This window comes from Tetranychus urticae, chromosome 3 (genome assembly GCF_039701765.1).
Source record: "Tetranychus urticae isolate SD_2017Ah chromosome 3, NJAU_TeUrti_SD_1.0, whole genome shotgun sequence".
Classification (NCBI taxonomy): Eukaryota; Metazoa; Arthropoda; class Arachnida; order Trombidiformes; family Tetranychidae; genus Tetranychus; species Tetranychus urticae.
Genome location: NC_142960.1, coordinates 15,616,422 through 15,630,739, shown reverse-complemented (window position 1 = coordinate 15,630,739; position 14,318 = coordinate 15,616,422). Strand labels below are relative to the sequence as shown.

The window sequence follows — 14,318 nt, the reverse complement described above, 5'->3', positions numbered from 1 at the left end:
CAGAATCTAAATTTGAAAGCAATTGATTTTTACCCGTTTTTGGCCATTTGTGTAAAGTTTATAAATTTTATAATTGTTTTAATTGTGTCTTTGCAGTAACAAAAAGATTCCGTGTATGTTATCTAATACTATTTAATATGTATCATTTTATTTGCTTGAGATCTAATAAGTTCTGAAAACATCGTCAAAATCATTTGACAAATTTTTAGTACTCAACACACTGACTCGACATAATCTTCATAGTAATGGCCGATCAAAAAATTATTGAGAAAGGAGCGTCAATATATTCAGTTTTTTATTTAGCAAAGTTAACAGAACAAATAAAATTTCATCCTTTATTATTTAAATTAATTTCATGGAATTTACATTATTACGCAGATGAACCATATCTCGTTTTTGATTATCACTTTCCATCTTAAACGCGGTTCGATTGGCTTTCTTTTCTATTCTCCTCTCTCTTTTCATTTCTTTGAAAGCAGCTTTTCTAGCTTTTCTTTCTTCTGGAGATTCATTTTTATCTCTTTCAGAAAGCTCACTTATTCTAGATATTCTGGAATAACTGGATCTAGGTCCTGATTTTTTACCATCAGAATCGTTGATTACATCCAGCTCTCGTAGATTTTTCTTTGTTAATCCTGTGTTTGGAGATACAACAACTCCTGAAACAGGATCTATGTTTAATTTCTTGGGTGCTGAACGCTCAGTACGAATTAATTTAGGGTGGTTGTAAAGATTTGAATAAGTTGATAGGACTGATTCACAGTCGTAAAGTCTTTCTCCGTGTTTACCAGCATCTAATTCAATCTCCAATTGGACCAAGTCATTTTCTGTGTCTGTATTGTCGCTATTCTCCTCACCATTCAAAGTTAAAGTCTTAATTTTATCATCTTTTGACAGTAATTTCACTTGTTTCAAGTCTTCCTCGTCTTGTATCAATTTTTTTAAAGCTTGGCATTTATTGGGATTTATAGATCCTTCAATATCGTCCAAATCAAGTGCACCCAAATCCATATCGTTTCCATACTCTTTTTCAAACATGGCTTCAAATTTTTCATCTTAAATAGTAAATGAAATACATTAGAAAAAATGGTTAAAAGCAACACAGTAACTTATAAAAACTCACCAATCAAAGATAGTCCTTCATTACGCGGTAACACTGAAGACGTTAGAGAGTATTCAGTGAAAACTGATTTTGTTTCTTCTTTAGTCAAAGTTTTGTCGTTTGAATCTTCTTCGAAGCAGAATGATCCCTCATCTTCAGAATCAATAGATTCAGTGTCTTCATCTTCCTCCTCGCCTTCTTCATCATCATCGTAGACGTACCGTTCCTTAGTAAATCTAGACATTGAATAATTGGGCTGACAATCCTCGTCATCAGATGATTCATTATCTTCCTTTTGAACAAGGCCACTCTCTAAAATTTCAGTCAAATAATCATCTGTGAGCTGATTACTTGGATCTTCTAGATCAAAATCATCATCCATGGCAGCAATTATATCAGGATCGACATTAAGTTGTGGTCCACTAACAGGAGCAGCTTTATTGAGCATACCTTCATCCTCCTCAATTACAGATGGAAAAACAGATGATGGTAGTTTCAATTTATGATTAGTCTTTTTTGTTTCTTCAACCATTTCCCATTCTCGATCGAATTCATCCCTGGATTTCAAATGCTTCAAGTAATCATAATTGTCGTCGAAATAGATACCATATTTAATTTGTTCTTCCTTATGAGTTTCTTTTTCTTTAGAAGCAACAACTTCTTGTAAAACATGTTGAGGAGCAGTTTCATCAGCAATTAAAGGATCATGTTGACTTCTGTGGACAAGTCTAAAAGTAACACCTTTCTTTTTGTCAATCCGTGGTTTTGTTTTTGGCATATTGGACAAATTTCAATTCAAAACAAAGAATAATTCACAACAACAAAACAGGAGAAAAATAAAGTGAAAAAACACGTTGAATGTTTAAACTAAATTTTCAATGAAAGCAGTGTTTTGAATCAAATGAGAAAAAGATACTGATAAAGATACCAAACTATCTATTGAAATATCTGCAAATATTTTTCACTGAAGACACCAAACAGATTTTAAAACCAGGCCAAATGTTGAAATCAAGGTTCCGAGCAATTTAATTAATAAATATTTCAACAGATTAATCACTAATTATTATTATTTTAATATAATCTGCATTGATTTAACCATTTAGCTTCAACTGGTCACAAACCTCCATCTAGCGTCTAAAACTTTACTTTCGACGGAAGAGGATACAAAATTGTATATTAGATGGCGTTACCGCGTTATTAGACGGTCACCGGCGGTAACCGTTAGTTGACTAAAATAATTTAACTAAAGTTAATCAACATCAATTAATAGCTGTCTCTGCGAGGGAAATAAATTCAATGGAGTTTAAAGCCAATTTATTCGATCTGAGTGAAACTGAATGATGGAGATTATATTCCGAATTGAGTATTGAATCTCAAGTGAATAGTTTAAATATCAGAATATCAAAACTGAAAGAACTTAAGAAACAGCCACGGTTAATGCGTTATATTTACCAAAAAAGTAAGTAACCCAATCATGTTTTGAAAGTGTGTAAAGGTTTATATTCATCAAGTTTTTCCGATTACTTTAAATCAACTTGAAATATTAATTTTATGATCATTTTAGTACAATTTTCACCTCATTCATCGATATGGTTTTTTGAAAATATCGATGTTAGTCTCTGATAGCGATAATATCGCCTTTTAATCGGATCATGTTGAATCCTCTTTCTTTCTAATGCACGCATGTCATGTGATGGCACTGTAGTTAAAGTTAACTCAATATAGTGAATTCAAATTATGTTGTTTTAATTTATATTTTGCCCTGAATTATTTAGATTAGTTTGCGACAATGGGTTCGGAAACATGTGTAATCCAGGTTACCAACATCGCTCCGAGTGTAACTTTGGAGCAAATGACAACACTTTTTGGTTTCATTGGGCAAATCAAAGAAATTCAAATGTACCCTAAAAAGTGAGTACCTTTACTTGAGCCGGTCAACCTATTTTTTCGTATTTTACCTTAATTTTATATAAAATCATGCTTTTCAGTGGATTTCATTCCATATTGAATGTTTGTCTTGTTGCTTATTGTCTAATATATGAAATAGCCCATTTTTATTGACTCGTTTATTTTTGCTTTATTTTCTCAATTTCAGCGATTTATCTTCTAATCAAGGTTCTAAGGTTTGTTACTTACGATATGCTGAACCTTGGTGCACTGGAGTTGCACAACATCTGACCAATACAGTTTTCATTGATCGTGCTCTGATCGTTTTACCAGTTAGTGATGATAAAATACCAGATGAAACTACAGCATTAAGTCTTACATCAAATGCTGGTCTTGGGGGCTCAAATTCTGGTATTGTTAGTCAAGTAGTTCTCGGTGTCAAAGGAGAACAAATCATTACTACTATTGACCCCCGATTAACTGCTCTTGGTCTTCCTCAATACCCACCATTACCTGCCAATATGGATCCATCAAAAATAGAAGAGATTCGTAGAACAGTATATGTTGGTAACTTAGATTCATCTATTACTGCTGAACAACTTTTAACATTTTTTAATCGTCTTGGAGAAGTAAAGTATGTTCGAATGGCTGGTGATGAAGCACAACCAACTAGATTTGCTTTTGTCGAATTCACCGAACAATCATCAGTGGCCAATGCTTTACAATATAATGGTGTTATACTCGGAGGTAGAGCGCTTAAAATTAATCATTCAAACAATGCTATAGTAAAACCTCAAGCAAAAAGCAATGAAGCCGCTCAGAAGGAAATTGAAGAAGCCATGAAAAGAGTACGAGAAGCTCAATCATTGATCTCAGCCGCAATTGAGCCAACTTACAATGTTAAACTGGAAAAAATGGAATTGGACGAGAAGAAACCTGAAACAACTGAAAAATCTAGGTCACGCTCTCGTTCGAAATCCAAAACGCGAGATCGCAGTGGTTCTCGCTCGAGAAATAGAAGATCTCGCAGTAGAAACCGAAGATCTAAATCGAGGGAGAGATCTCGTCGATCATGGCGATCAAGGTCCAGAGATAAAAAACGTTCTAAATCAAGGGATCGAAGGCGTTCTAGATCTAGAGATAGGCGATCAAGATCTGCATCTAGAGATCGAAGGCATCGTCGGCGAGGGAGTGACCGTGAAAGATCTCGTAGAAAAAGTAAAGACCGTGATTCTCATTATTCAAGGTAAGCTTTTGTTGAAATTCACTTGACTTTGCCATTCATTTATTAAACTTTAAACTTATCTCCTTCCAGGGATCGTGACCGAGAGAGAGATCGGGACAGAGACAGGAAACGTTCTAGTAGAGACAGAGATCGACCAGAAAGTAAGTAAAAATTTAATTTTAAAGTCTTGATTTCACATTATTCATCCTTTTATAAATAATTAATTTGCATTATCTCCCTCAGAAACTAAAGACAAAGAACGGGATAGGAACGGGGAACGTGATAGAGACAAAGACAGGGGTCGAGATAGAGACCGAGATCGTGACCGAGATCGGGATAGAGAGCGCGATAGGAATCGTGATAAGGATCGTGATCGTGATGGTGATCGCGACCGTGAAAAGGATAAAGATCGAGATAAAGACAAAGAAAAATCTCGTCACCGAAGTCGTAGTAGATCTTGTAGTAAACCTAAAAAAATAGTTGATGAATTGGAGAAAGAAAGAAGGAAAGAGCGTTTACTGAAAGACGAAAGACGAGTAACTCCACAAAAAGCAGTTACACCCACAAAAGAAAGACATAGTCCACCAGAAAATGACCACTCGGAGAACTCCCGAAGCTCTTATGATAAAGAAGAATGTAAGTTTACCTTTCAGTAATTTCTTCTGCGTTTTCTTTACTTGAATCAAATTTTATGAACATTTCACCTGAATTTTCTTATCAACAGGTCCAAGTCAAGCAGGCAGTGAAAGCTCATGTAAAAACTGTGGAAGTTCAGCCAGTGAAGAGCAACCTATGGAAGGACCAGCTTTGCCTCCTGAATATACTGGAGCACAATGGTGATCTTGGTTAGATCAGTGCATTTTGTAAATTACTTACATCTCACATCCAACTTTTCTTGCTTCGTCCAAAAACAAGAAATGTCAAATTTACTTTAACGTAACTCTGTGACCATTCATTTTGTTTCGAAAGCGAAAAATACATCCCTTGAAGGTCTTGTCATGAGATCCTCAAAAACACTCTATATTTTTGAATAATGTCTCTTTTATTTTCTTTTTTTCTCTTTATGTTCTCTTTTTTCTCGTACAAACTGCTTTTTGCTCTACAGATAAAAGAGTCATTCCAAATGAAACGGGAGTCCAAACCATTTTTACATGGATCTGAAACAAAACCTGTCTCATATCTAAGTCAAAACTGAATCCAATCTCAAATCATCAAATTTTATTTCTTTTGAATATCTTATCATCTTAAAAAGGGAAGAGTCTAATTGCGTCTTGGATGCTTCTTACCTGCCTCTCTACTTGTGCCAAACAAAATCTAAGATGACATCTATATCAATAATCGATGACTCTGGTGATAGTCAAAACAGTCAATTATTTTTTAACCATGAAATTTCAATGGTCCTCAGATTCATAGCTAAAGCTCTTTTCCTTTTTTAATTAATATTTCTTTTTTTATCGTCTTGTTAACTCTCATTTCAGAGACAGCGAGAAAAATCAAAAACAAGTTAATCAAGATGGTTTGTTAAAAAATGGACACTTTTCGGGGGTCAAAGGCTCTTTTTTTCATTTGATTCACTGAAAATCTTCACTATCATTTAAAATCTCTCTAAATGATCCAGGATTTTCGGATTTCTTGGTGATAATTTCCCTTATCTTTAAAAAATTTAAGAGAATCATGTCGTACTTAAAATGAAATTGAATAACGTTATAATTTCTCTTTTTCTCTTGTTCTCTTTCTTTCTCTTTCTCTCTTTTTTTATTATCATGATATTGGAATTACAATGTTAACCATATCTTGTTTAACCACCTTTGACCATCAAAATATTCCTAAAACGATTACTCAAAAGCATCCTTTTTTTGGTGAAGCATTCATCTGAATGACGAAAAAAATGCAGACAAAAGCCACGAAGAAGATATAATTATATCTCATATAAATACTATCAAAAGGTAATGAAATGAAATTCAAAAGAAACTTGGCTTAAAGGGTTGAATAAATGTTCAACTGAACTCAATTCAATTTGCTTAGTCATCGATAAACCAGCAAGTTATTCATAAATAGGCTTGGCTTATCTATTTTATTTTGGTACATTATTCCAACTCCCTTTCCTGTGAATTTTCAGTTGAATTGTTATCTTTTTTATTATACAATTTACGCTCTCCATTGTTAAGGATATTTCGTGAAAAAAATATCTGATTGATTTAATTACGATTTCTTTAAATACCTTTCAATGAGAAGAAATAATTTTTATCTCTTTATCATTCTATTCATATCGCCATCCATTTAATTTTAAATGTCTTCTCTGAAAGGTTGACGATTTTCATTCGTAAAGGGGTTTGTCCGTCAAAAATTATTTACAAGAATTGCCATTTCAACAATCAACTATAATTAACATGATTATAATTATAACCAAAAAGATGCAAAAAAGGAGATGTTTTGCTTTTGTGATTATGATATTGATTAACACATACAATCAAACATAAATGTATTTTTCATTTTAAATAATATTCCAACAAGTGTTAAGGCATGTTGAAATTAATATGGTTTTAACAATTAACACAGAAAAATTGATAAGGTTTTGTTTTTGTTCAATTAACTCTCACATTTCAACACGTCTTTTATTTTCTATTTTTTTTTCTTTTGTTTTGTTCAGTGCTTTGGGTTTTTTTGTGGTGAAAAATACATGAGAACACAAAATAAACTGGAATTGCAATGGATTGGTGTTTAAAGTGATAACCAAAGAGGAGGAAAGCAGACTAGAAGGATTAAAGATGAAATGTTAAGGAGTGACGATGATGATGGTTATGATGAAGAGCCAGGAAAGTAATTCAGAAAAAGCTGGATAAAGAATTGGAAAAAGATGAAAAGATTACGCGAAATGAAGTTACCCTTTTTGGGTTGAGATTTTAAAGGAAATATTATCAAGATTGGACCAGATGGAGATGAAAATCAAGATTATAATGAAAGATGTGCTTGCAATCTAATTAAACTGTGGATTCAAGATATAAACCAGCCAAAAATATAACAATAGTATCAATAATAACGGATGAAAGAGTGATAGAGTTAAACAAAAGGATAACCATTGGAAAATGTAATGGGAAAAATAGTTACAGCAAACCAATCATTGAATGCATGGACAAAAGTAAAGTAAAAATAACAAGAAATGGTAATTAATTAAGATTAATCGATAGATTAATTTAGATTTTCTTTTCTCACTTTCCGTTGATTTGTGATTAATCTTGAGATGGGTAAATCTTAAATCTGAAACTAAAACAACTTGGGCTTTTCATTTTTCATATACTTAGCTTTGCTGTTTGTTTAAACCTTCAACTATTGCATGTACCTTTTTTTTATCAAATCATTCAGACATGGAAATTCCATATTTTTGTTCCATAATCAATGAAGATACTCGGTTAAGCTGACGTTGATGCAAAATTAAAAGCCTAGTTGATGAAAAGTGAAAAGCCCAATTAATAAGGACGGTGTTAAAAGAGTTATTTTTAATGTTTTTCTTCCACAAAGATTTGCAGCACATTATTAATGTTTCAATATTTTTTTTATAATTTCTCTTGATTTGATTGTTTTCATCTATTTTTGTTTACTTTTTTTTAAAGGAATGGATTTCATTTAAAGCAAAAGATGTTCTGTTTTCTTGATTAATATTAGTTGCCAGGTTTGACCCATCTTTTAATCGATTTGATACTTTTTGTTCGTTAACAATAATCGCTTTATCTTCTAACGTTGATGGTAATTGCTGATGATGTTAATGATGTTATCGATGGTTTTTTAATATATTTATATATTTATAATACTCTCACTTTTCATCATCAATTTTTGTAATTTATTGTGAGTATTTTGCTGTTTCTTTGTTTAAGTCAACCATTAATGATATCTTTTTTTTTGTTAACCAAATCGCATGATTACATGGTCAGTTTCAGGTCTTCCCTTTTTAGCTTGTTGATAAGGTAAAGCTCCTGGACTTCGTTGATTGTAAAATCTGGATGATAAAACGGAGAAAGGAAAGAGTTAATCAATTTTCACCTTTGACTGATTTGAATCTGGATTCGTTAAACAACTTACAATGCAGTTAAAGGTGAAGCTTGTCCATAGTAACCATATGCTGCAAGCGGAGATGCATTCATATCGTATCCATTAAAAGCTAAACCAGATAAAGATGGAGATGAAGATGACAATGATGAGGATGGAGACAAGGATGAAGATGAAGATGAAGGTGATAGTTGATCCAAAATGTAACGATTAATGTTTCCTTGATCAATTGATGGCAATTTGGATTCACTTATTTCATATGAACTACCAGGAGCTGAATTGGATTCTTCTCGTTTACCAAATCTCATTATATTATGACCTGGAGTGCGACCGAATCTGAGTATGTTATGTCCAGCTTGACGGCCAAATCTCATTATATTATGACCCGTCCTCTTATCGGTGTCTTCATCAATAGGCAATAGTGATGCTAATGAAAAGGAAAGAGCAAAGGGAGAAAAAAGAAGAAAAAGAAGAAAAAGAAACAGAAATGTTAACTTGATCGTCATTTTCATTTTTATCATCAAAGAGCCAAACACTGTCCATACAAATGTCAGACTCTTGTCCACTTCAATTGCAACCTCTAAGTTATCACACTAAATTACTAATTTATACAGGTAAATGTACTACTTGACCTTTCAGTGTTTCGTAGGGTTGAGTGAAATGCTGTTAGTATTGGTAAGTATTCAACTATAATTTACTCTTTTTGTTGCAAAATTAAATTTAGCTGATAAAAAAGAGTAAACGATAAAAATAATGCTTCATTTGTCCTCTGGAAAAATAGTCCAACTATGAACAAAAATAATTAAACTTTAACCTCTTTTTCTCTTCCTCATGCAACAGAAAAAGGTAAATGAATGAATTGAATAAACATCTAGTTTTGTTAATTATTTTCAATTTACTTGTATGGTTTACCATTGAGCTGTTAATGAGATGGAAAACAAATGCGTAAACAAAATATTGATTCATTGAATGTTTACCTGGATAATTTCAATGTTCAACAATTACGTAAACTGTTCAATGTTCAGCATTTGTCTAACATGCAAAACAAAAAATTGCTCTTGCATTATTTAAGGCAAAATTGCAACTTCTCCAGCAATCATTTTCCAATTTGATAACAATACTAATTCATGTAATCTTTTCCTTTTAATTAACAGCTATTACGGATAAAATTACAAGCTTTAAGCACAAGAGATGAATTAATTAAAGCTTAAATCACTATTAACATGGGACTTGTTAAGTAACAAACTAGCATTAACACTTTATTGTGTCAAATAATAATGAAGCTAATGGGACTAATGGTTGAAACTGTGTTGATCAATGCTGTTAATCAAGCAAACCAATGACAATCAGCTCATCTACTTTTAGCTAAAGACAGATAATTTTGGTAAATGTTGATTTCAACTGGAACAAATTAACTTGTTGATTAACCTAAATTTTGGATATTTTGGTCATTCAATTCGTTAGGCTAACTGAATTCAATTTGATTAGAAGATTGATTGTTGATCCAGCAAGTTTTCAGGTTACCTTGGCTGTAAAGTTAAGCCTGATTAAGTCCTATTATTGGACTAAATCATTCAATTATTTAACCTTTCCTATAGAGATTCAATTATTCAAGCCAAACTAATCTAGTTAAAATACCTTTCTAATAAAGTTGACAATCAAATTGAGAAAAGCAAAAATGTGATTCACTTTTTGCTTGGCTTACACTTGAACATATTTACAATGGGACAATTTAACCTTTCATTTCAATTAACCAAATGTTTGCTTGCAATGAACAGTTTAAACATTCATTGACAGCTTTAGTGTGAAAACATTTTTTTACAAGTAAATCTTATCAAATACAAAAGCTTGGATTTATTAGGAAGCTCAAAAAATTCAAATTTAATAGTTGACTAAATTTTACAATTAAGGATGAAATTGAATTTACTTGATAATTAATGCTCACGGCAGTTTGCACCATTCAGCATCATTAGACTAATTCAATAAGCTTTAACAGTAAATTACACTTTAGAAGAGTTGAAATGTCGACAGTAAATTAACTAATTCAATTATTATTTACACTTGAATCAATTGTTTTTCAAATTAACATTCAACTTTAAGTTACCCTTGTATTTATATTTCAACTCTAATTTCAAGCTTTATTTTAATGAACTGACCATGCAAGGTTCACTAAACAAAATGTTGACCCTTTTCAATTTAAAATTGTCAACTCGATTATCAGGGATTGAATAAATTGTTTAGTAATCTTCAGAATCAGTAAAGTACCAAATATGATGGTCACTGTAAATAAAAAATGAATCACATTTTCATGAACCTAAAAACAGCGACACTTTTGGGTTTAAATTGGGTTTCAATTTTTAAGAGTTGATAATCAATCGCCTGAACCAATTTAATCCGAAAGTATGTTTAAACTTTTAACAATTAAATAATTAGAAGGTTAACATGCTTGCGAGTTTCATTAATAACAATTACAATGATTACAGTTGTATTGATTAATGAAATACAAAACCATATATTAAACGAGAAAAAATGGATTTAGAGAAAGATTTGATATTTTTGATTTTTCTCTCTATTCAAATTGATTGAGTGTATCTTTGATTAATGGTTTAATTGGGATTAACATGGTCATTTAAAAACACTGATTGTTAGTGGGATAAAGAAATGAATTGAACAGGAAAACAGAAAGTATCCATTGAAAGGTTGCTATAGACGTCATTGTGCTTTTGACGTACAACCTGGAAAGTAACCCAAAAACACAACAAATTATTGGTGGACACTTGATAATGAAAAGGTACAACTTTAATCATCTCAACATGATTATTATTTAATTAGTAGAGGAAAATGTAATAATAGTGAAAAGTATCAAATGAAGAGGTAACCAGAAAAGTTAGGTCAAGTTTCAAGTGTCATCCATTTATTGGTAAATGAATTGTCATGGAAGCAATAATAACAATATTAAGATATAATTTATCGATTGTAACCAAACCAAAAACTGGTATCATCTTTTCATCTGGTTAAAGATATCAATCAGATTAACCAGTTAACTTGCTTTTTGAAAGATGATCAATACTTGTTGAATCTAAATCAGTTAATCTAAAGATGAACAAATAGGTTTAAGCAAGGTTAACCAGTTTTGGTCATCTTTGGGTTTAATGGTTACATTGTTGGAAACCAATGTTTTGGGTTTTAACCAACGATCATTCTGGTCAAATTTTGAAGGTTAATTAAAGCTGTAAATTGTCACCAACAATCGTTTACTGCTATTGAGGTTTAATTCATTTCTTTGAACCCTTCAAGTTGATCTCTTGTCTCAGATGGTTCCGACCTTTCAATTTACATACCAATTAGGCTGATGAAGCAAACCTAAAACTGTTGAGTAAAATGAAAAGTCAGCTTTTGTCTCAAATTTAACCTTTCAAAAGACAATTGAGACTTGATTTGGAATCATTTTGAACCCAATTTAACCCAAAGTATCCATTAAACATTTTCATTTGGTTAACATTAATGAGAGTCTCAACGTTTTTCAATGCAATCCTTTTCCTTCCATTATTACAGAAACCAGATTAACATATCTAATTGTTTCATCCTTACAAAGTATAATGAGTTGATTTACATTCATGAAACAAAATTTTATATCGATTCAATTGTTATTTGCAATTCTGTGATTGTATCATTTAACCTTTTAATTTGGACAATTAAATTTACAGATTAATTGCCGAGAAAATTTAGCGATACAATCATTAAAATTTAAACTGTTAGTTATTCAAAACATGTTATAACATTTATGCAGGAGTAAACTGTTGACTCTATTGAAAAGGTAACATTTAATTTCAAGTGCAGACTCTTTTATCATTTTATTATTCAAATGTTGATCATGTTCGTCTCTTTATCCTTTTCTTGTCTTCAATATGAATAAGAAAAGAAGAAAGAAATTCCAACAATAGAACCAAAAATTCAGTATTAAAACTTAATCCAAATTGAGTTTCTAATAATTGATTGACAAAAGCGAAACATTACAATTCCGAATTAAAAAGTTTAAAATAAATATCGCTTTTCTCGTGAGACTTTAGTTGTATCTCACTACCATTTTACATTTAAATCACAGTTCTGAACAAATGATCTGATGAAGTTTTGTTCAGCTCATTGTACTTAATCGAAAAGCTTAAACAATGAAATCATTTGGTGAAACAATTGGTCATTAGGAAACAGAATCTAATGAATAAATCTAAATGCAAATTCAAAACTAAATTTTTCCAAAAATCTTTGACTCATCAGGATTAATGTTCAGCAACTGGATCAAATTTCAATGAAAATGAACTTCCAAAGTCAAAGCTTTTCAGACAACTTTAGTGTTAAAATTATCAACTTATTTTGCATAATTATTGAGACAAAATTGATGGAGAAAACACAAAAAAATCTTAGGAAAAAAGATGAATTTTGGTTTAAAGTTGCTTCGAAAGTCGATTGTGATTAAGATTGTTTAAGCTCTAGTTGAATGTCATCGAGTTATTCATCGAGTTACTTTGCATTATTAATAATTAGACATTAAACATTGATCAATATTGATGAGGAAAAGATGAGAAAGTTTTGTTTGTTGAAAGCAATTACAATTTACTGTCGATAGCCTTTCATCTTTTCATGTCAATGGGTTAGTGGATCAAGTAAAAGTTGAGGACAATTGAAACTGATGTCTTGGATGATCTAATAAACCAATCAGTTCTAGTTTCATTTAATTGAATAAATCAATAAACAAGAAGCTGTTCAACAATTGAACAACGAAACAAACAACAGATTAACCGGTGCATCAATTTCAAGTCCAAGATTAAAAGAAAATCTTTAAGTTAAAGAGATTTCTAGTTTATCTTTTCAATAAAATATTTATCAACTCAATGAACAACTGGATGAACCTTGTAATTTCAAGTGAAAACTCAGTGACTTATAGGAATAAAAGGAAGCGGAAGTTGTTTTATAGGCCATGAAGCTATCAGAATTTCAACATTTATCTTTCCAGAACTGATAAGGGAAACCACAAAACAGCCAAATCTATCACCAAGAGTATCAACTTGGTGAATTAATCAGATTCAAGCATGAAAAATGAGGTAAATGTAAGAGGAAAACATTAATCCCAATTGAGAAAGAAAAAGAAGAAAAGTTCTGAGAAATTCACATTTTTAAGCTTTCCTTTAGACCAACACAATGAAAGGTTGAACAACTCTGGTTCCGATTAGAGTCATGAATGAATGTCAGTTTGAAAAGAAATTCAACTTTATTTCTGTTCCTTTTCAGCAGAAATTCATTTTCTCGGCCAACTTTACCAACATTATCATGAACTTTTTGAGGAGAAAGAAAAGTTGAATAAAGTTTTCTTTATCTTCATCAAGTTATCTCAACATGCAATTGATAAGGAAACTGTTAACTGGGAGTTAAATGGTAAAAGCAATGACAATATTCATACCTTGAACGATGATTGAAACAATGGTTATCCAGAATAGAATCATGTTGCTGATTGGAAAACTTGTCAATCGATTGTTTGTCATCATTATCATCATTTTTGTTATCAGTTTTTGTTTTGCGTTTTCAGGTTGAAAAGTTGAGGTGAGAAGCAAAAAATGAAATAATAAAAAGCAAACCAAGAGATGAATTAGACTAAAGTTATTCAATTTCCTTGTTTTGCTTTGTTTTTGTGGATAAAATTGAAAAATGAAACAATATTTGAAATGGAAACAGTCGATTTGATGATTGAACACTTAAGCAATTGTTGACAGAAGATGCGATTCTGTTGGGTTTATCTTTTCGTATTTCACTTTTGTTATCGAGTTGAACGACAACTCTTTCGCCTAACTGTTTGCAACTGTTCACAGTTTTATCTCGACTATTCAATAATACTTTTCTCACTTTCCTACTCATCATCATCTTTATCGTCTTCAATTCAACTCCCATGAATAGTTGTGTCCATCTTCAAACTGCGCATTCATCAACAGGATTCCCTTTCATCTTCATGCTTCTTCCTCTTCAGTCAAATATAAAAACTTTTTGAACTATATTTTGCTTCAACTCTCT

General features: G+C 31.5%; 3 protein-coding genes across 4 annotated transcripts; 1 reads left to right on the top strand and 2 right to left on the bottom strand.

Annotated features, from left to right (window-relative positions):
• Positions 1–278: 278 nt before the first annotated feature.
• On the bottom strand, positions 279–1,972 carry LTV1 (LTV1 ribosome biogenesis factor). The gene is made up of 2 exons (XM_015938505.3): positions 1,124–1,972; positions 279–1,055 (listed from the first exon to the last, which is right to left on the bottom strand). The coding sequence occupies exons 1-2, from the start codon at positions 1,878–1,880 to the stop codon at positions 343–345; spliced, it is 1,470 nt and encodes a 489-aa protein (XP_015793991.2). The 5' UTR covers positions 1,881–1,972; the 3' UTR covers positions 279–342.
• Positions 1,973–2,302: 330 nt separating this feature from the next.
• Positions 2,303–5,235, top strand: LOC107363986 (uncharacterized). Of its 2 annotated transcripts, XM_015931264.3 has the most exons (6): positions 2,303–2,561; positions 2,878–3,013; positions 3,198–4,235; positions 4,305–4,375; positions 4,458–4,850; positions 4,939–5,235. In XM_015931264.3, exons 2-6 carry the CDS (start codon positions 2,892–2,894, stop codon positions 5,052–5,054), a joined length of 1,740 nt encoding a protein of 579 aa, XP_015786750.1. In that variant the 5' UTR covers positions 2,303–2,561; positions 2,878–2,891; the 3' UTR covers positions 5,055–5,235. The 2 variants fall into 2 exon arrangements, with proteins under 2 accessions (XP_015786750.1, XP_089125512.1); XM_089269386.1 differs by lacking the exon at positions 2,303–2,561 and having other exon boundaries at positions 2,812–3,013.
• A 1,339-nt stretch (positions 5,236–6,574) lies between these two features.
• LOC107363993 (uncharacterized) lies at positions 6,575–14,104 on the bottom strand. Its single transcript, XM_015931270.3, has 3 exons — positions 13,714–14,104; positions 8,292–8,685; positions 6,575–8,208 (listed from the first exon to the last, which is right to left on the bottom strand). The coding sequence occupies exons 1-3, from the start codon at positions 13,805–13,807 to the stop codon at positions 8,115–8,117; spliced, it is 582 nt and encodes a 193-aa protein (XP_015786756.1). The 5' UTR covers positions 13,808–14,104; the 3' UTR covers positions 6,575–8,114.
• Between the last annotated feature and the right edge of the window lie 214 nt (positions 14,105–14,318).